Raw genomic sequence first — 27,137 nt, forward strand, 5'->3', positions numbered from 1 at the left:
AAATCACGAAGGTGTTATCGTAATAATATTATTACATTAAAACATACGCATTAAGATGAGTGCAGTATATACGTACTCCCCGTCGTATGAAAACAATTTATCTAGAGCTTTTTTACAATAATACACTCGCCTCGTTCATTGATGTTATGAAATACAAAAAAATTCAGGTATTAAAGATTCAGTGAGTACAGTGAACCTCTATAGATAAAAGCAGAATTCAAACAAATAATTTGTGTTCCTAACATATCTATTAGTAATATATATGTATATATATATATATATATATATATATATATATATATATATATCTATATATATATATATATATATATATATATATATATATATATATATATATATGTTTAATAAATTTTGTATTTTTAAGAAGGACGTGGATATATACTATGAATGGCATCTAGACAGATTTCATGGTACAAATAACCTTACTCTCAGAATTCCATTGTACAGAAAGATTGCATTGTAGTATTTTCAGGTTACGTTGACGGTCCATAGGTGGCACTGTTGTCAGTTGACAACCGGTGGCTCAGCTGATCTTGAGTAGGTAAGGTCTGTTTTCATTCATTTCTGGTATGGTAGCTAACTGTTATTCTTTAAACTCCTTCTAAGAAACAGAACTAATGTTTGAACTGAAACCATGGAATTACCTGGCCTTTGGGTAGATTGTAGGATTTATTTTTGGCTCTAGTAATTGACAAAACCATATTGGGGAAAGTACGGAATGCCATGCCTAGAATTTATATATATATTTTTTCCAATAGCTTTGTATCCCAATTCTTCGGTTATACGCTCTTCGTTACTTTTATGAATCTCGTACTGTTATCTGTGCTGTATCTAAAGGAAATGGTAGATGCTTTCATGAAAATTGCCAAAGTGTAATATTTCCTTAGTATGTTGTTTCAAAGTTCTAACCCATGGTTAAGTAGCTATGCAAGCCACCTGTTTTGACACGCACAATATAAAGTAGCGTATGTATAAAGACGATAGGAAGCCGTATGAATGTGCTAAATTGTTCTTGTCTACAAAACTATTAAGATATTGGTTTTGCATACCAAGTACCTTGATTGACCTGTGGGCACTGGCTGTGGGCTGTTTGCTTGGGGCTTTGGGTCTTCTGTAAGAGAGAACCAGAGCCACAGACTGATTAAAGCACACCATACATTTCATCTGTGAATTTGCCGAGTCTAAGAATACTGGCTTAGATGGAGTCACAACTTTTTTTATATTCTACTCTTGAAACAAGTCACTTGAAATAGACAAATAAATACTTGCGTACATGATTAACTAGGTTTACTTGATGTTCAGCAGGAAGCTTCATTCTGCTAGGCCAGCATGTTGTCCACCTCCATCGCTCTAGTATCTACTGCTCTTGGTTAGGCATCCCTGGATTATCTTCTATTTTTGATAGGAAAGAGTCTATTGATGATTTAAAGCTGTCCATAGAGCAATTTGTAATGGATCTGATATCCTTTGGTAGTGTATTAAATGTGATGCTTTGAAATGAAAACTGTCTCTTCTATGTTCAAGGCTTTTAATATTTCTCTGTAGCTCAGTTCTTGTAAGTTCGCAATGTATTTAGTGAACTGCCTTTGTTTTTTTTCTATTAGATCAATTTCACACACTTTTGTTGGACTCCACAATTGGGAGCAATAGTCTACTCTAAGAAGAGCATTGCGAGTTCATCCCATGACTTGAAAGTCCTCAAGATCCATCCTAACAACATTTGGAAACATTCATTAATGACCTTTATGATAGGGTCTTTGAATTCATAATTTGCATACCATGTGATTCCCAAATCAACCACTTTATTTTATGTATTTATTTTGTTGTGTTCAGGACCCAAATATATTTTATCATCTTGCTCAGTATTGCAATTAAAGTTTACTGGAATTTCTCGTTATTAAACTTCATATTATTTGTCTCGGGCCATTTGTAGATTTGGTTCAAGTCATTTTGCAGTATGACTTTATCACCTTCTGACTTTATGCCTCGGAAAAATGGTATCATCAGCAAAACTGGTGACCTTGCTTTGTAGATTACAATCGATATCCAGCATTAGTATTAGGAAAAGAAGCGGACCAGCCACCATTCCCTGCAGAACTGAACTGATTACCTCACAGACATTGCTTTCATGACATTTTAACCTCACAAGCTGTTTACCGTGTCTTAAAAATTCAGCAAACCGACTTCCTATTTTTTCTGTAATGTTTAAGATTTTTAGTTTGTGCATTAAGACGCTGTGGTCAACCTTGTTGAACACATGGCTGTAATTGAGATAAATAGCATTCATACCATCATCTGGACAGGTAATATTGTTTTCCAAAATATAACTATCTATTAATGCAGATAAGCAAGATCTTCCTTCACAGAAGCCATGTTGGGTATCATTCATCAAGATGATATTTTCAAGAAACTTCAAAACATGAGACTACAATTCTTTCAAATAGCTTTCCCATATGAGCACTCACTGACACTAGGCAGTAATTAGAAGGTAGTTTTTTGACACCTCCTTATTGGATAGGTACAATAGCAGCTAATTTTAAAGTTTCATTAATGTAGCTCATATGTAATGATTCTTAATAAAATTTTCAATGGTTTAACAAGGGGTTTAGCACAGGTTCTCTAAAATATAACCGGCAACCCATCATGTCCTGTTGCAGATGAGGAAGATATAGTAGATATAGCTTTATCTATCTCGCTTTCAGATACCACCAATGGATTTTAATACAGGTGTATCACTGCCATAGTCCTTGAAAAACTCAAGATGATCATCCACAATCTTACTTTGTGTAGGTGTTGAAAATACTTTCAATCTGTTTACATAATATATTACTAATCACTTGTGGATCACTATATTCAGACTCATCTTGACTAAACATGCCCTCAATATTCTTAGGTGTGGTTGAGAATTTTTTGGCATATCTGCAGAAATAGGCTGGATTACTTTTTATTTTTCCAATAGTGACATCCTCATTGTTCTTGGCCTCATTTCTGTGAGATTTGTTGACTTCTTCATCTAGCTTCATTATTTTAGATTCAAGTTTAACTTTGGCATTTCCTCTACATCCTGGAAATTTTTTAACCAACTTTGCTTGTGCTTAAAGATTTTTCTATTCCTGTGGAAAGTGTTAAGTTTTCTCTGACTAGGCTTTTTGATAGGAACAAACTCTGTGCAGATTCTGCTAACTAGATTCCAAAAATGGCTAAAATTAATTTCTGGATCCATCTTGTTTAGTATATCTTGTCAGTTGATCTTTGACAAAGCATTATTTAACCCATTCCAAGCTTTTTAATCATACTTCATCTAATAGCAAGAAGTTATTTTTTTTTTACTACATTCATTATATTGAAGGTTTACTGTACGTGAAATTTGTATAATTTAGTTGTTCGGTCATATCTGATAGTTCATGATTGGGGCCTGAGCATGTTGAGCTGGTCTTTGTTGTAGAACTTGAGGGAGTTACATTTGTAGCTTGGGATGCCACACCCGTAATGGATGTTGCACTAACTGTTGAAGTGAATGCTTCTGGAAGTGTACTTGTTCTTGGATCATTAACATTATTGCTTTCAGATCCTGTATTTTCTCTAAAAAAGGAACATTTATGTCAGATTAAGTGGTCAATTTATAGTTTCACCCAGCCATAGAATTTGATATGTGGCTTATGTGTTTCTGGTGAGAAATGTTGTGATATGAACGATGGTGTACATCATTTCCATCTCAAATGCGTACTTTTGAAGTAATTAAGTATTGAAGTTATGCACTTATGCGTACATCTCCCGAATGATGTGAGGGCACGTGTGGGAAATCGGGGTATGATAGGTACATACATACATACATATACCAAGGCTTTTTCCCCCTTACCAGGGAGGTAGCCAAAAAGAAAAAGGCATAAAATCATTCCCACCCATTCCATCCCTGAATACACTCCACACCCCTCCACCCTCCTTCTTATCTTATTGATGTCACTCTTACCTACATCTAAGGATATCCCATCAGACTTTTGTTTCTCAATTTCTTTGGTTAAATTATGTGATATTGTGGGAAAGTCATTATATTTTGCTACTGAACAGACTTGGCAAGTGTACTTTCTAGAACTTCTGGCAAACAGAATTATTTGGTACATCAGGAGATTTATCTGATCTAATTTATCCTCCCACCAGGCCAATAAGTAGTGTCTGCCTCCAGTTTTCCTCATCCTTCACTAATGAGTTTTGCCTGGCTGGACTTCCAGAGATGTTTTCTAGTTTGGTTAGGAATTTATCCAGCTGGTGTTTGAACGAGTCCAGACTTCCCACACCTATCCCTCAAAACATAGCAGACCAAATACAAACACTAAACAATGTGATTGGAAATAAAATACATGAACAAAAAACACAGAATTGGCAAAACTTTATCAATACACTTGATCACAAAACAAACACCAGCAAATTGTACAAAACACTCAACAGCATTACACTATCCAACAGTAACACTACACGCTCTCACGCAGCAATAATCACAACAACAGATAATCTACCCTCAAACAGACAACAAGCAAACACACTCATACGTCATTTTGCACAGACAAGCCATCTCACTTCTCACCCTGACGACCGACGCACCATTCGACGTAAGAAAGACTTTCCCACAGACTCAGACCATATACCCTTCATAGACAGTCAGACAAAACTCATAATACATAGTCTCAAGCACTCATCTGCCTGTGGCCCTGATAACATAAGCAACATCCACCTAAAACACATTGGACCACAAGGTATACACGCACTCACAAACATTGCAAACTACAGCTATTCACACAACACTATACTGTACCTGACATCTGGAAGCATGATAAAATAATCACCATTCCAAAACCGAACAAAGACCCAACAATCCCAACATCGCACCGCCCAATCACACTTCTCTGCACCCCCTCTAAAGTCATTGAACGCCTAATACTTAAACTTGTCACACCACATATTCCCCTTGCTGACTCACAACACGGTTTTAGGCCACTACACTCCACAAACACTCTTCTGACAAACCTCACACAAAGAATTTTAGATGGCATCAATTCAGATAGGCCCCACCAAAGAACACTTCTTATAACATTAGACATTAGTAAAGCTTTTGATGTTATCCCCCGCCACAACCTAACAAATAAAATATATAACACAGACATGCACAATAACACCAAAAGATGGCTGGCCAATTATCTGGCAGGTAGGAATGCTTACGTGTCATATAATGGCCAATCATCGCACATCAGAAACATTAAGAACGGAGTACCACAGGGCTCAGTTCTATCCCCCACACTATTTAACCCCTTCCATACGGTGCCGCACACGTAGGCGTCATGGGGAGCGAGTGTATTTGCGAGGCTGCCATATCGGCGTCTTGGTTATATTTATTGTAGTCGCCCCTCCATAATGACATTCTTTCTAATTCTTTTGTAATCACATTTTCTATGGTTATCAAAATTCACGGGTGAAGAGAGAACGATCGATATAAGCGGTGACTATATTTTATGATGCGAGTATTATTACGACACGTACGGCTGGCACTGGCTGCTGCCACCGAGATCTAAGTCCATGACGCCTACGTGTGCGGCACCGTATGGAAGGGGTTAATCTATACATGCATGACTTACCCACGCCAGACACCTCAGAAATACAAATCTCTTCCTACGCAGACGACATAACAATCACATGCACACATCGTAACACAGACAAAACTGCAGTAATAATCCAGCCATACCTTGACACACTCAACACATGGTTCACCACAAACAGACTCAAAATAGCTCCAACCAAATCTACAGCAACACTTCTCACAAACTGGACAAAAGAACACAAATACATACCTCATCTCTACATCAACAACACTCTAATACCACACACAAACACACCGAAAATTCTTGGTGTAACATACGATACATCCATGTCTTTCAAACAACACATCACAAACATAAAAAACAAATGCACACCCAGACTTAACACACTTAAGTCAATCACTGGAACAACATTTGGACAAAACAAAGAAACTAATATAACAATATACAAACAATGCATACGCTCAGTGTTGAATTATGCGAGTCCTGCATGGGCTCCTAATCTCAGTGAGACACACCACAACACCCTTCAAATCATACAAAACAAAGCCCTAAAAACAATTACAGGCTGCACAAATACAACACCTACAGACCATTTACACCATGAAACAAAAGTCCTCAAAGTCAAGGACCACCTCGACATGAGAGGCACACAAACACTTGCCGCAGCCACCACAAACACATTACACCCGCTACACTACATAGCAGAACACCCACACACACCAAGAAACATTAAAACAACACCCAAAGACCTTTATCACGCACAGATACTCTCTTCTCTTCCTCCACAACCACCAAATACCAGCCTCCGGAAACATATTCATAATCATATCACTCACCGCTCCATTAACACACTGAAAGACAACACAGTGCTGCATGCCAGACCCCCTGATATCCACCCTTCTGAATCCTCTCTCCCACGAAAGGACAGAGTCCACTTGGCCAGACTGCGATGCGGTCACCACCCAGCACTTCTAAGCTACCAGAAGAGGCTGGATGACCGCGTTGTGAACAGCTGCCCAGGATGTAACACTTCACCCCATACCATACAACACATAATGGAAGACTGCATTATACACAATCATGCACGCAAACAACACAACATACGCTCTATAAAGGATTTGTGGGAAAACCCAATTTCGGCTATGGCATTCCTTGGGGAGACGGGACTGCTCGGACAGACAGTCTAGGGAACGACAACAACAACAACAACGGGTCCACTGAGCAACCTGTTTTATGTCGTACCTCTCTTGGAGTGCAATTGAACTCTAGTAGCTCTCATCTGAAGCTGTTGTACTGTGGTGTTCCAGCTCTGCCATGCTTTACAGTGTTGACAGTGCAGCTTCTGCCTCTGTGTTCAGACGCCTGTGATGTTATAGGGTTTGCCAGATGTGGCACTTTTTCCATCATTATTTTCCATAAGTATATGGTGTACCTATCCTGTCTTCTCTCCAAAAAATAAAGATTTAAAGGACTTTAGCCTTTATGTGTAACTGTGATCTTTTGAATGTTCTAAATTTTTTATGAATTTTCTCTGGTATTTCTCTCACAGATTTATTTCAGTAGCACTGATTGGACTCCTTAATAGGGAACAGTAAGCTAACCTTGGTAGTACTAGGGACTTCCAGAGCATTAACATTGTGAGTCTGCCCTAGGTTTTACATATTCTAAGTATCTGACAGCACTGTATGGATCAGAAACATGGAACATAAGAAAGGAAGGGTTTACATGTGTTTGAAATTAAATGTCTGAGAAGTATGGTAGGGGTTATTAGGCTGGATAGATTGAGAAATGATGAGGAAAGGGATAGGTGGAAAAGGAGTTGGGAGATAGGGTTGATGAAAGAGTATTGGGATAGTTTGGACACATAGAAAGAATGAGTGAAGAAAGATTAGTGAAAGAAGTGTGGAAGGCAGAGGTGGAGGGAGTGAACAGGAGGGGGCAACCAAAGATGAGATGGATGGATGAGGTAAAAGGGCCTTTGAGAAAGAGGGGGATGTCTGTTGAGGAAGGAAGGTAGAAGACAAAAGATAGAGGTGAGTGGAGATTGATTGTGTATGGATGATGCTGTGATGCAAGGAAGGGAGTGGTTACATGTGAATGATATTTTGATGCAGCCCAAAGGGATTTCTCCCTGTCTTATCTTTTTCTGCACAAGGGGACAGGGGAGGAAGGTCGCTGATTCAATGAACTGGCCTTGCTGCAGATGTGCTATGCCCTCTGCATTGCTTCTGACCCAGGGTAATGGGCAAGATGCAGGGATGACCTGTCATCCAGAAGGAGCCAAGAAAACAGGGAGGGAGGAGGGGTGGTGAATGGGAGTGGAGTGAATAGGGATGAAATGGGTGGGAGTGGGATTATGCCTTTTGATTTTGGCTACCTCCCTTGTAAGGGGGAAAAAAAGCATTTGTTATATGTATGGAAGTATTCAACCAGAAAGTTTATATAATTTTTTCAGTGCCAGCGATTAGTGATGTGCTTGGTAAAATCATAGTTACTCGATAAAAATATACAGAAATCTTGTATGTGCTCAACTTTATTGATAGGCTTTAGGCTTTTGGTCGGGGTCATGGTAATTCCTGTGACTGGTCTCCTCCTTGCATCTGAAGTTGATGTATTGGAATTTGTTACCATTGAACTGCATGTTGTTAACCTCAGCCCAATTATATACTTTGCCCTGATCTCTCTGTAAAGTGAACTGTTCTTCAATTGAACTGATAGCTCTAAGTAGCTTAGTATCATGAGCAAAGCTAATTACATTGTTATTGATTCCACAATTTATGTACATGAGAATAAGGAATATTATCAGTCCTAGGACCATTCCTTGTGGGATCAAGCAGATCACATTGTTTACTACACTCTCTTGCCCAGAAATTCTGATTTTAAGAATCTTGATTTATTTAATGTAACCTCTCATCCTAGTAACAAATGGATATGAAGAAGCTTTCTAGGTTCATTTTCAACCAGAAACCTTTTATACACTGGTATCTAAAACAATGCTAAAGGAACACTTACACTTGGAAATTGAGATTATTCCCAAAGGGCATCATATGGTTATGAGCACATAGTACTATATGAGAACCCGTGAATCTACCCACCCCTCATCACATCATGTAAATGTAGAACACCAAAGACAATATAAAAACAACACTGATAGTGTTCTACTCAAACATCAATATTCTAACCCTAGTACCCCACATTACACCCTTACAAAAACAAAGATAATAGAATAAGCACTTGGTAGTCAACTGCTAAGTTCCATACTTTACCAACTTTCTCAGAAATCAACCCAACAGAAAAACCAACCCAAAGACAAGCAAGAATTGTACAAATAGTCCTACATTCAAGTCAACACCCTGCAGTTAAATAGTGATAACACAGAATCATCCAGGAAGCAGACACCATTTGCCTCAGATGCAGCTACCACACAACACAGAGTATCTTAATCTTACAACAAATACTACTGTAACTCTTCACACAGCAACACAGTCTCTTCACTAAGTTACTTGGGGACTGAATCTGTGGCTTATTTCCTGGGGGCTCTGGGTCTTGTGCAAGAGTGAGCTCAGGCAAAGGATGGATTGAACAAGGTAATTTTTCTTTGTCATTTATTAACAGTTAAATTTCCATTACACACAGGGTTGCTGAATGAAAGATGAGAGGTCCCAAGTTGCAGTTCAGTGGGACACTCTCTCCCACTGATCCACGCAAGTATCCTGTTCTTGTCATTGGTCAGCTGAAGCACCTGAACACCCTCTCCTTCTCAGATGTAGCCAGCAAGCTTCTTCCCAGGGTTGAAGAGGAGGTGAGACTGGAAAGTTATTTGCAATGAAATATATACATACACATGTACATAAATAATAGGAGACAGGACCTAATGAGCATTGCTTCTATCCTGTATACTACAGTTAGGTAGATACATACGTATACACACACATGCAATTGAATTCAAAGCTGGTTATGATAAATTGGAGAGTACAAGACTGGCTCCAATGAGCATTGCTCCTTTCCTGTATACTACAATTAGGTAAATACACACACACACACACCATTGTAGCTGAACTTTTATGTATCTAATTGTGATATACAAGAATAGGGTTACCCTTGTGGTGGTCTTCCTTTTTCTTCCTACTGAATTCAGTTACGGTTTTAGCTTAGGCTGTATCATGAAGATAGGGAGTGATTGTGTAATACTATATGTGTGAATGATTTATAAATAGGGTCTTTGGTCTTGGTAATCTTTGTATATGGAACATCCATGATGGCTTCACACAATTTCCTCATCTTGAATCACATCCTAGTGTTGTACTTGTCTTTATTTTCCAGGCCTGGACCATTGGTGTTAGCAGTCTACAGCCCTCTCCAACAGACAGCTGCTCTTTGTACCTCAACCTAGCTACCGTTGCTGCACTGCCAATTAAATGTTCTCGCCACAATACTCCTTCGCGAGCTCACTCCATAACCAAAATAGTCAAGACTCATTCTGTTGGAGCTGAGGAGTATATTGTAGTAAGTATTGGTAACTTTTCTCTTCTTCCTCTTTGCTACTTTTTTTCTTCCTTCTCTTCACTACTACTTTTCTTCTTTGTTTCTTTTCTTCTACTTCTTCTATTTCTTCTACTACTTCTTTTACTTCTATTTCCTCCTCCCTCTGCCCTGTCTATTCTCTTCTTTTATTCTTTATCTCTTATCTCTTATATTTGAACCTAATACAAAGCCCAATTTTATTGCAGCTGGTTTGCGAGAGGTCAGATCTTTTTGCAAGTGCCTGTGCCATAGCGCGGGCATATCCTACCTACTCAAGAAAAACTGCCTCAGGGTCGAATACAGATTACAAAGTCACCGTGGAAGTCCTTCTTGTAGGCAATGGAGTTACTCCTCTCACCAGCCAGGATGAGCAGGTACATGGCTTTATGAGTTGCTCTGAACCAAAGTATCTAACTGCTTTGTTTACATTCTGGTTCATTTAGTTGGAATCATGTTTAGTTTTTATTTATTTGAAGGAGGTTGGACTTATTAGCTCCAAATGAATCTATCAGTCTATATTCCAAGGGCTTTTACCACCTTACAAAGGAGGTAGCCAAAGTAAAAATGTATATACTCACTCCCCCACCCTTTTCATCCTCACACATTCCACTCCCATCTACCACCCTCTGGTGGTGTAGCAATATACAGAACGTCCACAGCAAGGTTGCTTCACTTAATCGGCAACCCCCACTCTCTGTCCCCTCATGCAAAGAAAAAATCCCTTCAGGCTGTGTCAAAATATCATTCACACATACTCCCTTACCCCCCCATCCCTCACCCATGCATCACAGCATAATTTCCTTCCACATTTGCACCCAAGTATAAAGTTATCCACTTCCTCCAGTCTCTCTCCCTTAATACTCACTTCCAATTTGCTGCCATATTCTCCCCCATCTACATCTCATCACCTAACTTTTACCCACATTTATCGTAAACTTCCTTCGCACACCTTGCCAAACTCTGTCACTCACTTGCTTAATCCCTCCTCTGATCCTGCTACAAGTATAGTGTCATCAGCAAACAACTACTGGCTTATCTCCCATTTTTCTCCATTTTCTTTAACCATCTCCAATCTCCAGCCCATTACCCTTGCATTTACCTCTTGCATCAACCCATCCATGTATAAATTGAACAGCCAAGGTGACATAACACATCATTGACAAAGTCCCACCTTTACTCAAACCACTATCTCCATTTGTAATTCTATCACAGGCTCGACTATTCTCATAAAAACAGCTTTCCTCCTAACCCATATATCTACAATACCTCCCGCAGTGCCTTCTTGTCTACCCTGTCATAAGCCTTTTTTAAATCCTTAAAGGCCCAAAAAGCATCCTTACCTTTTCCTAAAGCAGTGTCAAATCTGCCTTACCACAGAAATCTGATCCATGCTGTCCTAAATCCACATTGTTCCTCACCAATTACTCCCCCTGTTCCTCTCCTAATCCTCTCAATCAAGACCCTCCCATAAGCCTTCCCAATTACACTCACACTTGTCCCCTTTTCCCTTGTAAAGCAGAACTATACAGACACTCCTCCAGTCCTGTGACACTCTAACCTCTTTTAGACAAACATTAAACAAGCTCTCAAGCCAGTCCACCATCACTGTACATTCACAGCAAGGCCGCTTCATTAAATCGGTGACCCCCCCCCCCTCTCCGTCCCCCCATGCATAAAAGGAGAAGACTGGGAGAAATCCCTTCGGGCTGCGTCAAATTTTGCTCATACATACTACCTCACCCCCATCCCCCCGCCCATTCCACCTCATGCATCACAACATCATCCATATACAACCATTCTCCATTCACCCCTGTCTTCTGTCCTCTCCCGTCCTTCCTCAACAGACATTCCCCTCTTCCCCAAAGCCCCCTTCACCCCATCCACCCACCTCATCCTAGGACGTCCCCTCATGTTCCCTCCCTCCACATCTGCCTTCCATACCTCTTTTACTAGTCTTTCTTCACTCAATCTTTCCATGTGTCCAAACCATCCTAATACTCTTTCATCAACCCCATCTCCCAACTCCCTTTCCACCCCTGTTCTCCTCCTCACCTCCTCATTTCTCACTCTATCTAGCCTAGTAACCCCAATCATACTTCTCAGACACCTCATCTCAAACACATTCAAACTCCTTCTTTCTTCCTCTCATATGTTCCATGTTTCTGCCCCATACAGTGCTGTTGGAACAATCACTCCTTCATACAGTCTCCTCTTAACATCCATTCCCAAATGTCTATTCCTCATTACACTCTTTAATCCACCAAGGCATTTACTTGCTTCTCGCAATCTACATTCTACCTCCACCTTCACTCCACCTTCACTCCACCTTTTCCTGCCACATTTGCACCCAAGTATCTAAAACTATCCACTTCCTCCAGTCGCTCTCCCTTAATGCTCACTTTCAGTCTACTGCCACTTTCACCCCTTGTACATCTTATCACCTTACTTTTACCCACATTTATCTATAGCTTTCTTCTATCACATACTCTCCCAACTCTGTCACCAACTTCCTCAATCCCTCCTCCGATCCTGCCACAAGTGCAGTGTCGTCCGCAAACAACAGCTGGCTCACTTCCCACTTTTCTCCATTTTCTTTAACCATCTCCAATCCCTGACCCACTACCCTTGCATTTACCTCTCGCACTACCCCATCCATGTATAAGTTGAACAGCCAGGGCGACATAACGCATCCCTGACGAAGTCCCACCTTTACCTCAAACCACTCACTCTCTCCATTTCTAATCCTGACACAAGTTCTACTACTCTCATAAAAACTCTTGACAGCTCCTAGAAGCTTTCCTCCTACCCCGTATATCTGCATAACCTCCCACAGTGCCTTTCTGTCTACCCTATCGTAAGCCTTTTCCAGATCCATAAAAGCCCAAAAAACATCCTTCCCCTTTCCTATAGCTTTCTCACATATGTCTTACCCGTCCTAAATCCACACTGTTCCTCACCAATTACTTCCTATGTTCCTCTCCTAATCCTCTCAATCAAGATCCTCCCACAAGCAACTCCCTAAAATACACTGCGTATCTTCCTTTTACTGCTGTGTCTTCCATTGTCATCCCTCCATCTGCTCCTTTTACTTTTTCTTCTCTACTTGATTTGCCTACTCTTCCTCTCATAATCTATTTCCAAAACATCTTTTTATTACTTTCAAAAATTTGTCTTACTCATACCCAGTTTCACATCTGCTCTCCTCTTTGCTTCCTTTATCTTATGCTTTACTTTTCATCTCTTTTCTTTGTACTTCTCATATGATTCTCTCATCCTATTTTGTAACCAATCTGTGAATGCTTGCTTCTCTTCTACAACCTTCTTTGCTTCATCCCACTAATCACTACCCTTCCTTCTATTTCCTCCCATCCTCCTTGTTCAACACACCAACTTTGCACACCTTGTGACTCCCTCCTTGAACCACTCTGTCTATTGGTTCATTTCCTAATAACACTACATTGACATTTCTCCCCAAACCATCTATGCAATCATTTAAATCTATCCAAAAAGCATCCCTTTCCTCTACACTACTCATTACCAGACCCATATGCACTTACAGAAACCCACATCTCCCTTTCCAGTTTTACCTTTATCCACATTAACCTTGGAGAAACCTCCTTCTAGTCGATGTTTACCTATTTCTTCACTGGCTAGTATAGCCACCTATTCTCTCATCCTCTCTTCACTCATGACTACACTCCAAAACTCAAACTCGACCCTCGCTTTCAACTTGGTTTCATTCAGTACCAACACATCCATCTTTCTTCTCACAAACATACAGCCTATCTCTTCCCTTTTACTCTCATCTGTACCACATCCACACATGTTAAACGACCCAAACCTTAGAGTTCTGGTTGGAAAACTCCCAGATCCTCTTGTGCCCCTTTTTTTTTTTTTTTTTTTTTTTTTTTTTTTTTTTTTATATATATATATATATATATATATATATATATATATATATATATATATATATATATATATATATATATATATATATATATATATATATATATATGTATATATATATATATACACGGAATGTTCCCTTTGGGGCTGCAGAGAGAAGGATACCTATTCCTCTCCCCATCCTGTTTTTGTCACTTTTTATGACTCAAGTGGGAAGACTTGGTGGCAGTATTGAACATTCAGAAAAGTGGTACAGGACAGTATCAAGAGTCGGGGGAGGGGCCAGCATAACGGAGGGACATTCACAGTATAAATAAGCATCGTCAAATCTTGATGAATAGAGATTTCTTCAATCACAGACAAAATGAAGTGTGTCTGTGGTCCGTAGGGGTGCCCCATATAGACCCTAAAGTATCAGCTGCATGCTACTAAGCAGATTTTAACCCCACAATGAATTGTAGCCAATACCCCCAGACGGGTATAATAAGCATAGTAAGAATATCCTTTACCCTGAAAACCACAGTTTGGAAAGTAGGTTATTAGCACTATTGCTTTGTATTAGAATAATATGAATAAGAATAATAAAACAGTGTGTATGGAAGTTATTAGCACTACTGGTTTGTATTAGAATGATAATCATAATCATAATAAAAAAAGTGTGTATGGAGGGGATGGAGCATGTGCACCCTTGTGCTGAAAAATATGTAAAGTACTGTTATGCACTTAGTGTATACTAGTACATGAGAGGATAGAGGGGGGGGTGGCCAATTAAGTGAAGCAGCCTTGTTGTGGATGTACTGTGTCTTGCTATGTTGCTTCTGACCCAAGACAGTGAGTAGGATACAGGGATGACCCATCATCCATGAGGAGCTAAGATGAGAGGGAGGAAAGGGTGGTGGATGGGAGTGGAATGGGTGGGAGTAGGTATGTGTGTTTGACTTTGGCTACTTCCCTTATAATGGGGAAAAAACTTTTGGTGTATAGATAGACTATTATACACTACAAAATCCTCTGTAAGGGGTGCTGCCCTAGCCTCCTGATAGAGGGAGTTTCGTGATGTTAAAATGAATCTTCATCACTATTATTATATATTGGGTAAAATGTCAGGGGATACTATTGAGTAAATTGTATGTTCATGTTGTGCTCTGCCTTTAGGTTCTGAATGATGCAGCATATGGGGTCCGCCTGGCAGCACATATTGTGGACAGCCCTGCCAATGAAATGCACACAGATGCCTTCATTGAGGTAAGAACTCTTAGAAAATATTGTGCATTCTATAATGTGGTCTTTCAACTTTTGTTTTACAATTAAAAAGTTATCTTTTAGACTGTTTTTGTACAATGTGCCTTGAGAGTGGAATGGGGAGATTAAAGGATGCCGATGGAAACAATGAAAAGAATGTATCAAGCAGCAGGTGTGCTGACTACTGTTGTTTGAAAATGAGTCATGTGTAATGAATGCAAAAGAGAAAAATCATGTAGAAACCGTGGAAATGAGATAATTAAGGGTTGTATATATATGTATATACCCATGACATCTCTGCCATGTAAGGAGACTGGCCAAATCATAGTTTGGTAGGTGTGATGAGGATGGATAAAATGGGAAATATAAGAGTTGAGGCAGAGAATGGTAGTGGAAAGAGAGATGGCAGCAGATAGTGTTGAACAATGTGTGTTGAGATGGTTTGGGCATATGGAATGGAAGTGTGTAAAGTAGAATTGGATGGCGTGAACTTGAGAGTAAGACTAAACTGAGGTGAATAGATTTGGTGAAAGGAGTATTGGTTACAAGAAGAATGCCTGTTGATCAAAAAGAAGAGTGCAAAAGATAGGAATGAATTGATAATGGTTGTGGATGAACAAAGAAATGTGACCAAAAGGGATGCTCTTGTCAGCTCCATAAATTTCACAAGTGGTTGAAGGTAAGTGGAGGTAAACCAGCCCTTGTCATGCCCTGATGTGGATGTGCTCTCATGCTACATTACCTTTGACCCAAGTAGTCTGATGAGATGTGGAGTCCATGGGAGAGACAGTGAATGGATGTAGGGTGGGTTTATGCATTTACTCAGCCACCCTCATTATAAAGGGAAGAGGCCTTTTGGTGTATGGTTGAGTTTTGAAGATCTGCATGTCTAAAACAATTTTTACATTTTATTCTCACCCACAGGAGGCTCAGAAAATAGGACATCTATTGAACATAGAACCCAGTATAATTCGAGGAGTGGACCTGGTTAAAAGAGGATTTGGTGGACTCTATGGGGTTGGAAAAGCTGCTGTACATCCACCTGCTCTCGTGGTCCTTTCTCATAAGCCAGAGGGTGCCACAGAAAATATAGCCTGGGTCGGCAAGGGCATTGTCTATGACACTGGTGGTCTTAGCATCAAGACAAAGGTGAGTTCTTTATAGTGGTCAGCAGTCTTCCATTCAACACTGTTGCATTTTATATATATATATATATATATATATATATATATATATATATATATATATATATATATATATATATATATATATATATATATATATATATCTGGCTTGCAAACTTGATTGGCTACCCTCTGTGTTAGGGGGAAAAAGCCTTTGGTATATGTATGTATGCAAACTTGATAAGTAAGCTGATGGGTAGATGCTGGATCAAGGGGTTTCGGTGTTCCTTAATGGAGTGAAATCTATATTACCAAGAAAACAGTCAAGTTTTGAAGGGATTAATATCTGTATATACACAGAAGCACCTTTGTGATAAAGGATCATTCTCTTCCCCTGCCACACCACTTGGGTCTAGGGTAGTGCAATCCAGCACAGTGCACCCTATCACTTAATTGTATGCCAACCCCCCCATCCTCATCCACTAAAAAATTATTTACAAAGTAGATAAGATCACCCCCTTCCAGCCATGTCATCCTTTCCTCCATTCATAGTCATCCCCTGCCCACTCCTATCTTTGCATGGTAGTATACTGTGTGGTTTGGTCCCCAGAGTGCCAAATAATTTTATCGAGAGGAAAGAAAACAGTATACTATTTGCTGGAATAGAACCTATTTAGTTTTCAACTTGGTTATATGTAGCAAACTTGATACTTCAACAACAGTCCCCAGACATGATCTATCTAAATACCAGGGGCTTCTTTTTAATGGAGGTAGTCAATTCAAAGGCATGCACCCATGCAAAGACTTCGAAAGACTGGAAAAATTACTTTCCAGTTGTAAACCCTCACAAAAAAAAAGAAAAAAAAAAGAAAAAAAACTCCCACACCTGATTAGAACCACACAGTGACAGTCGAATGGATCGGACATGCCTGAGGATGCTCCCCAAGCTAGCACTAAATCTAGCTATTCTTCGACTGAAAATTGGCAATTTACGTACATCATACATATACCAAGGGCTTTTTTCTCCCTTACAAGGGAGTTAGCCAAAAAGAAAAAGGCATAAAAACCATTCCCACCCATCCATCCCTAAATACACTCCACTCCCCTCCACCCTCTACCCTCCCTCTTATCTTGGCACCTCCTGAATGATGGGTCATCCCTGCATCTTGTCCACTACCTGGTCAGAGGCAGTGTTGCAAGACACAGCACATCCACAGCAAGGCCACTTCATTAGATCGGCGACCCCCCCCTCTTCAATCCCCTCATGCATAAAAGGAGAAGACAGGGAGAAATCCTTTCGGGCTGCATCAAATTTTGCTCACACATACTACCTCACCCCATCCCCCCACCCATTCCACCTCATGCATCACATCATCATCCATATACAACAATTCTCTATTCACCCCTATCTTCTGTCCTCTCCTGTCCTTCCTCGACAGACCTTCCCCTCTTCCCCAAAGCCCCCTTCACCCCATCCATCCACCTCATCCTAGGACGTCCCCTCATGTTCCCTCCCTCCACATCTGCCTTCCATACCACTTTTACTACTCTTTCTTCACTCATTCTTTCCATGTGTCCAAACCATCCTAATACTCTTTCATCAACCCTATCTCCCAACTCCCTTTCCACCCCTGTTCGCCTCCTCACCTCCTCATTTCTCACTCTATCTAGCCTAGTAACCCCAATCATACTTCTCAGACACCTGATCTCAAACACATTCAAACTCCTTCTCTCTTCCTCTCTTATGTTCCATGTTTCTGCACCATACAGTGCTGTTGGAACAATCACTCCTTCATACAGTCTCCTCTTAACATCCATTCCCAAATGTCTATTCCTCATTACACTCTTTAATCCACCATGGCATTTACTCGCTTCTCTCAATCTACATTCTACCTCCACCTCTACTCTCTTTTTTCTAGGAGAAAATTACTATACAAACTGGAAACAATAGGAGGCATACATGGAAAACTATTGAATTGGATGGAGGACTTCCAACATGGAAGAAAAATGAGAATGGTGCTCAGACAAATATTCAAAATGGGAAGAAATGAGTAGTGGCATCCCACAGGGATCAGTACTAGCTTAGATAATGTTTGCTATATATGTAAATGACATAGATTCAAACTGCCCTAGATGCAACCATCACACAGAGGACACAGAACACTTCAGACTATAAAGCCTCACACTAACTATCCCTAGACATACATATACCAAAGACTTTTTCCCCCTTACAAGGGAGGTAACCAAAAAACAAAGGCATAAAAACCACTTCCACCCATTCCATGCCTGCATATTCCACTCCAATCCACCCCCTCCCTCTTATCTTGGCTCCTCCTGGATAATGGGTCATCCCTGCATCTCGCCACTGCCCTGGGTCAGAAGCAGTGTTGCAAGACATAGCACATCCACAGCAAGGCCATTTCATTAAATCAGCAGAAATGGAGATGATGTGGAGAAATCCCTTTCGCTGTGTCAGTTTATTTTTCACAAATACTCCCCCACCCACCCACCCACCCACTCCCCCACATGCATCACAGCATCATCCATACACAACCATTCTTCATTCACCCCCATCTTCTGTCCTCTCCTGTCCCTCCTCAACAGACAATCCCCATGTTCATAATGCCCCTTTTACCTCATCCATCCATCTCATCCTTGGTTGCCCCATTATGTTCACTCCTTCCACCTCTGCCTTCCACACTCTAGACAACATCCCAATATATCTTCCCTGAGAAATTTATTGTACTGCCTAGAGGCTGTTCCCTGTTACCTGAAGGCTGGAGGTCTTCTGCAGGAGAGAAGACCAGGGGTAATAAATTGTTGATTGATTGTAGCAAAATTTCATTTATTTGACAAAAATTATGAACTCTGTCCTGGGATTTTTAGTCAATTTGGCCACAATTCTTCATGGGGTATTTTAATTTAGACATTCTTATGATAAGTAATTTAAGTAATAACTAGTGAAGTTTGTTTCATAGGTTTCCTATGATAAACATTTCTTCTGTCTTTGTTACCCCCAAGACAAGCATGCCAGGAATGAAGCGAGACTGTGGTGGTGCAGCAGGGATCCTTGGTGCCTTTTACACAGCTGTCAAGTCTGGATTTACACAAAACCTTCATGCCATTTTCTGCCTTGCGGAAAATGCTGTCGGGCCAACTGCCACCAAACCAGATGACATTCACACTTTGTATTCTGGGAGAACAGTGGAGATCAATAATACTGATGCAGAAGGGCGGTTGGTGTTAAGTGATGGTGTTGCATATGCTGCCAAGGACCTGCGGTGCACAACAGTCTTGGACATGGCAACCCTTACTGGGGCACAAGGAACAGCGACAGGTATGATACACATGAGTAATTATTGGTTCTTCAACTCCTTTGTGACTTATTTTGTAGATGTTTGGGAAGGTTATGATAAATGTTTTATTCGGCTAAAGGAGAGACCTTTGACTGAAGATCTTAATTTATTCAGGGCCTTTCTCCATATGGGATCCACTAAATCAACTGAAAAAAAAAATAACATTAGATATATTAAAGAGGATAAGCTATGTAACACTGTATTCATTATTCATGGAACATGTACATGAAAGTACTCTCCTCACTCCTGTCATGTATTCAGATGTGACACAGTACATGTGGTGTTATGTTTGGTACACACAGTATCAACATGTATTTGACTTTAAATGTGAGATATAAATGATATATATGATTTTCTTCCTGCTGCCTATAATGGGGAACGGTTAAACCAAAATTGTATAATATATGGGAATAAAGGTGTATAGGTTGGATGGTGGACTTTTCAATATTTTATTAGTATGGATCTGTTTCTGTAGTGCTGGCTAGTTAGTGGGGGGGAAGAGGGATGTAGGAGTCATCATCAGTTGTCAATTCTCCTTTTGTGAAAAAGTTGGGGAAGTTGAGAATTGATAGATATAGGGTCTGGTTTGGAGACAGGAGCTTTTAGATGGATGTGAGGGTATTAATGTGATTTTAGGACAAATGGCTGGAGGATTCCTTGTCAACATCTTTGTTGCAGTAATGTCAAGGGCAGGTACTAATCACTGGTTCCACTTATGGATGACAGTGGAAGGTAGAAGTGATTATTTGTAAATGGATGAAAGGATGAAATGAAAAGAATGAATATAGATGTATTTGTAAAAGTTTGGAGAAATAGAATTACTCAATTGGGAAAGTAGTGTTCATGTTGAAACTATCTGGTAGGAGTAGCTATGGAGTAAAAGTTTGCAGTAACCATTGAAATTAAAAAAATGTTAGACTGAACGAGACAAAAGATTGAGATGTGGAAGAGCATCAGAAAGGAGAGTTGTGGATGTGTAGGAGAGGTTTAACCACTTCAGTATGACTCAAATTCTCACATGCCGCATCAGCTGCCATATGTAATGTGCATCACACTACTCACATAAAATATAAAGTCACTGCTGTATTACTCGTTCTCTTTTACTCTGAGTAATAATAAACACAAAACATGATCAAACCAGTTCACAGAATCCAGGGGTAACTCGTGTACAACTACAAAAAAGTATATAATCAAGACGCTGACACTGGCATCCTCACATACCCATTCACTCCTCGTGACACCTACGTAGGCGTCATCATACTGAAGTTGTTAAAGATGGTTTGTTGAGTGTGGCTGAGAAGTGTGAACATGAGAAGAGTATGTGCATGCATGCACACATGTACACAAAATACAAGTACTGAATCATAATGTATGCACATGCATGAGCATAGTGTGAGATTGGCAGATATTTGGAATTATAGGTAGAGTATGATCTAATGCAGACTTATGAATTGACTTAATTTTTTTTTATCTCATCTAATAGGAAAATACCATGCTGGATTATTGACAAATAGTGATGAGTGGGAAGAAGCTACCATACGGGCAGGACAAGTTTCAGGTGATCTAGTACACCCACTGCCTTACACACCTGAACTTCACTTCTCAGAATTTGCATCTGCCGTGGCTGATATGAAAAATTCAGTTGCAGTACGTTGTCAGTCATCATTTGACTATTTAACTTCCTGTGTATTTATGTGTGTCCATGTGTAAATGCATGTGTATGTTTTACCTAGTTGTGTACAGGATACATACTATGTGTGTTTGTGTATGAATGTTTTACCTGGTTATATACAGGATGAAAGCTCTACTCATGGGGTCACTTTCTCTAGTTCCCATTGGTCAAATATGACCTTAAATTCTTATAAGCTATTTGATTGTAATATTATTTCTCTCCAATTTTTCATTAACTTAAATCTCTGTACAGAAAATTTCATTCCATGACCTCTGGATTCTATCAGATTATATGCTAAGAGATTTTTTTTATTAGGTCCACTTCTTTCAAGGCTCTAAACACTGATATCAGGGCACTTAAATTTTTTCTCGTCTAACATTGGCAGTTCTGGTATATTCAGTTTTTCTCAGCAAGTCCTTGAATCATTTTAGCTACGGCTCTTGAAACTTTCAAGGATGAATCAGGTTTTTGATAAAGTTGAAATTTTCTTTGTCCCCTATAATGTCCCAATTAAATCAGTTTGTTGCCCTTGGTCTCTCTTATGGAAGACCAGTGGCCTTCAGGTAACTTGCAGCAACTGCAACATAAACCAATTTGTAGTAGAATGCCACTCATGTTCTTTTATTTATATATATATATATATATATATATATATATAAAATTTATGTAGTAGAATGCCACTCATGTTCTTTTATATATATATATGTACACGGGGTTTGTTAAAAATAATATGCAGACTATGAATTGTGCGGCTCCAGTTGGTTCCAGGGGAATCCGCTTGGTGTCGCTAGGTTTGCACAGATCAGCTGATTACAATGCATTTACTGATTGCAGATATCTGTATTTGTGTATTAGCTATGCGGATTTTAGTGAAGTGCAATTTTTTCGTTCGGTGGATTTCAGAATAAATGACATGAAGGAGCAATGATTTGCTGTGAAATTTTGTATTAAACTTGGAAGATCTGCAACTGAAACTTTTGCTATGCTGAACACGGCTTAATGGCTTATGGTGATGTTGCTATGAAGCATACGGCATGTTTCAAGTGGCATGAGCATTTTAAGGCACAATCACTCCTTCATACAGTCTCCTCTTCGCATCCATTCCCAAATGTCTATTCCTCATTACACTCTTTAAACCACCAAGGCATTTACTCGCTTCTCTCAATCTACATTCTACCTCCACCTTCACTCCACCTTTTCCTGCTACACTTGCACCCAAGTATCTAAAACTATCCACTTCCTCCAGTCGCTCTCCCTTAATGTTCACTTCCAGTCTACTGCCACTTTCACCCCTTGTACATCTCATCACCTTACTTTTACCCACATTTATCTTTAGCTTTCTTCTATCACATACTCTCCCAAACTTTGCCACCAGCTTCCTCAATCCCTCCTCTGACCCTGCCACAAGCGCAGTGTTGCCCGCAAACAACAGCTGGCTCACCTCCCACTTTTCTCCATTTTCTTTAACCATCTCCAATCCCTGACTCACTACCCTAGCATTCACCTCTCGCACCACCCCATCCATGTATAAGTTGAACAGCCAGGGCGACATAACGCATCCTTGACGAAGTCCCACCTTTACTTCAAACCACTCACTCTCTCCATTTCTAATCCTGACACATGCTCTACTACTCTCATAAAAACTCTTAACAGCTCCCAAAAGCTTTCCTCCTATCCCATAAATCTGCATAACCTCCCACAGTGCCTTTCTGTCTACCCTATCATAAGCCTTTTCCAGATCCATAAAAGCCCAAAAAACATCCTTCCCCTTTCCTATAGCTTTCTCACATATCTGTCTTACCACAAAGATCTGATCTACACAACCTCTACCTGTCCTAAATCCACACTGTTCCTCACCAATTACTCCTTCTGTTCCTCTCCTAATCCTCTCAATTAAGATCCTCCCATAAGCCTTCCCTACTACACTCAACAGGCTAATCCCTCTGAAATTACTACATTCACACTTGTCCCCTTTTCCCTTGTAAAGAGGAACTATACAGGCACTACTCCAGTCCTCCGGTACTCTACCCTCTCTCCAGCAAACATTAAATAACCTCACCAACCAGTCCACCATCACTGAACCTCCCTTTTTCAGACATTCTGCATGGCATCCATCCAGACCAGGTGCCTTACCTGCTTTCATCATCTTTACAACTGCCTTCACCTCATCCTTCCTTATTTCTCCTCCATTCTCCTCACTCATCACTCTCATTTTCTTCGCATTTCCCACTGCAGCTATCTTTCCTTCCCTATCCTCCTTCACATTCAGCAACTCCCTAAAATATTCTGCCCATCTTCCCCTCACTGCCATCTCTTCCATTATCAACTCTCCATCTGTACCTTTTACCTTTTCTTCCCTACTTGATTCGCCTCCTCTTCCTCTCTTAATTTCTTTCCAAAACATCTTTTTATTACTTTCAAAATTTTCTGTCATACTCCTACCCCATTTCACATCTGCTCTCCTCTTTGCCTCCTTTACCTTTTGCTTTACTTCTCTTTTCTTTTCTTTGTACGTCTCATATGACTCCCCTGTCCTCTTTTGTAACCAATCTGTGAATACTCGCTTCTTCTCTTCTACAACCTTCTTTGTTTCCTCATCCCACCATTCACTACCCTTTCTTCTATTTCCCCCTGTCCTTCTTGTTCCACACACCATCCTTGCACACTTTAAGACTACCTCCTTGAACCATCCCCATTCCTCCTCCACACCCATCTCTGCTCTATCCTTTACTCCCTCCCACTCCTCCTTCAGCTTCTTTTTGTACTCCTTCTCCTTTTCCTTTTCATTCAAGGAGTTCACTCTAAGAACCTCCCTACCTTTTGTCCCTTTCCTCCTTCTCCATCTATCCTCCACTCTCAGCTTACCTTCCACCAAAAAATGATCTGATATTCCCCCACCCTCTCCCCTTAGCACATGTACATCCTTAACTCTTCCTATCATAATCCTATTTACCACTACATAATCCATTAGCGCTCTATCTACCACCCTTCCCTCCACCACCCTCTCCCATGTGTACTTATGCTTGACTTTCTTCCGAAACACTGTATTTGCAGATGTACAAGGTGTGAAAGTGGCAGTAGACTGGAAGTGAGCATTAAGGGAGAGTGACTGGAGGAAGTGGATAGTTTTATATACTTGGGTGCAAATGTGGCAGGAAAAGGTGGAGTGAGGGTGGAGGTAGAATGTAGATTGAGAGAAGCGAGTAAATGCCTTGGTGGATTAAAGAGTGTAATGAGGAATAGACATTTGTAAATGGATGCTAAGAGGAGACTGTATGAAGGAGTGATTGTGCCAACAGCACTGTATGGGGCAGAAACATGGAACATAAGAGAGGAAGAGAGAAGGAGTTTGAATGTGTTTGAGATGAGGTGTCTGAGAAGTATGATGGTTCCTAGGCTAGATAGAGTGAGAAATGAGGAGGTGAGGAGGAGAACAGGGGTGGAAAGGGAGTTGGGAGATAGGGTTGATGAAAGAATATTAGGATGGTTTGGACACATAGAAAGAATGAGTGAAGAAAGACTAGTAAAAGAGGTATGGAAGGCAGATGTGGAGGGAGTGAACATGAGGGGACGTCCTAGGATGAGGTGGATGGATGGGGTGAAGGGGGCTTTGGGGAAGAAGGGAATGTCTGTTGAGGAAGGATGGGAGAGGACAGAAGACGGGTGAATGGAGAATGGTTGTATATGGATGATGTTGTGATGCATGAGGTGGAATGGGCGGAGGGATGGGGGTGAGGTAGTATGTGTGAGCAAAATTTGACGCAGCCCAAAGGGATTTCTCCTTGTCTTCTCCTTTTATGCATGGGGGGACAGAGAGAGGGGTCGCCGATTTAATGAAGTGGCCTTGCTGTGGATGTGCTGTGTCTTGCGACACTGCTTCTGACCCAGGGCAGTGGACAAGATGCAGGGATGACCCGTCATTCAGGAGGTGCTAAGATAAGAAGAAGGGTGGAGGGGTTGGAGTGTATTTAGGGATGGAATGGGTGGGAATGATTTTTTGCCTTTCCGTTTTGGCTACCTCCCTTGTAAGGGGGAAAAAGCCTTGGTATATGTATGTATGTATGAATTGTGCAACTCCATTTGGTTCCTGGGGAATCTGCTTGGTGTCGCTAGGTTCGCACAGATCACCTGATTACAATGCCATTTCCTGATTGCAGATATCTGTATTTGTGTATTAGCTACGCAGTTTTTATTGAAGTGCGATTTTTTCGTTTGGCGGATTTCAGTATGAATGACATGAAGGAGCAACGACTTGCTGTGAAATTTTGTATTAAACTCGGAAGATCTGCAACTGAAACTTTTTGCTATGCTTAACACGGCTTAACCGCTTATGGTGATGTTGCAATGAAGCATACGGCATGTTTCAAGTGGCATGAGCGTTTTAAGGATGGTCGACAGTTCATTGAAGATGATGAGCATCCTGGATATCATTCCACTCATGTTCTTTTATATATATACACATAAGGTTTGTTAAAAAAATATGCGAATTATGAATTGTGTGGCTCCAGTTGGTTCCAGGGGAATCCGCTAGGTTTGCACAGATCAGCTGATTACAATGCCATTTCCTGATTGCAGATATCTGTATTTGTGTATTAGCTATGTGGTTTTTAGTGAAGTGCAATTTTTTCATTTGGTGGATTTCTGAATAAATGACATGAAGGAGCAACGACTTGCTGTGAAATTTTGTATTAAACTTGGAAGATCTGCAACTGAAACTTTTGCTATGCTTAACACAGTTTAACGGCTTATGGTGATGTTGCAATGAAGCTTACGGCATGTTTCAAGTGGCATGAGCATTTTAAGGATGGTCGACAGTCCATTGAAGATGATGAGCATCCTAGAAAAATCAACGTCTGACTGTCAGGGAGCTTGCTGAAGAGTGTGGGATATCAGTTGGATCTTGTTATGAGACTTTGACAAAAAGAATGAAGATGCACTGTGTTGCTGTGAAATTTGTGCCACGTCTGATGATGGATGAACAAAAAGCCCATGTCCAGGTTTGTCAGGAACTGCTTGATCCTTCAGAAGAAGAAAACTTCTTGTCCAGGATCATAACAGGGGATGAATTGTGGGTTTATGGTTTTGACATTGAAACGAAGGTCCAATCATCCCAGTGGATGAGTGAAACATCCCCTGAACCCAAAAAAGCTTGCCAAGTTTGATCCAAGGTCAAGGTGATGCTTACAGTTTTCTTCGATGCTAAGGGTGAACCAGACTTACTACACTGAAGTTCTGAAACGTCTGAGGAAAGCCATCCATCACAAACCCTCGATCTTCCAGTCAATAAGTTTAACATCTATTCCAATAATTTTCCTTTGATGCCACCTATTTATTCCACTTTTCTTGTTAGTTTTTGTGGTATTATCAAATGCTTTTTGTAGATCTAGAAAAGCAGAGTCTGCCCATCCATCCCATTCTTGTATTATTTCTTTTAGTCTCGAGTAGAAGCAAATCAAGTTTGTGGTACATGATCTTCCTTGTCAAAATCCAAATTGTTTTGGATTCAGTATATTTTTTCTTCCAGATGTAACCCATCTAATTTTGATAACTTTTTCAAATATTTTTGCTGTTGTGCTTGTAAGAAAGACCGGTCTGTAGTTAGTTGGATTTTCCTTGTTCCCTCCCTTATTTATTGGTACAATATTTGCATTTTTCCATCTATGCATTCCATCTGTGCATTCTTTTAATATCCAGGTTGCAA

The 27,137-nt window shown here is 40.3% G+C and overlaps 1 protein-coding gene across 3 annotated transcripts in view; it reads left to right on the forward strand.

Moving 5' to 3' along the window:
• Positions 1-447: 447 nt before the first annotated feature.
• Positions 448-27,137, forward strand: part of grsm (probable aminopeptidase NPEPL1 granny smith protein) — a 45,114-nt gene continuing 18,424 nt past the window's right edge. Inside the window, exons 1-8 of one of the 3 annotated variants that reach the window (XM_076179408.1) lie at positions 448-562; positions 9,249-9,414; positions 9,936-10,118; positions 10,343-10,510; positions 15,198-15,287; positions 16,209-16,433; positions 19,430-19,745; positions 21,248-21,411. In XM_076179408.1, coding sequence (XP_076035523.1) covers positions 9,265-9,414; positions 9,936-10,118; positions 10,343-10,510; positions 15,198-15,287; positions 16,209-16,433; positions 19,430-19,745; positions 21,248-21,411 — 1,296 coding nt within the window. In that variant the 5' untranslated portion in view covers positions 448-562; positions 9,249-9,264. Of the gene's footprint in view, positions 568-9,248; positions 9,415-9,935; positions 10,119-10,342; positions 10,511-15,197; positions 15,288-16,208; positions 16,434-19,429; positions 19,746-21,247; positions 21,412-27,137 lie in introns of all 3 variants that reach the window. The other 2 variants (XM_076179410.1, XM_076179409.1) reach the window with 2 other exon arrangements.

Source organism: Oratosquilla oratoria, chromosome 42, assembly GCF_046742065.1.
Source record: "Oratosquilla oratoria isolate Oo_2021 chromosome 42, ASM4674206v1, whole genome shotgun sequence".
In the NCBI taxonomy this organism is placed as follows: Eukaryota; Metazoa; Arthropoda; class Malacostraca; order Stomatopoda; family Squillidae; genus Oratosquilla; species Oratosquilla oratoria.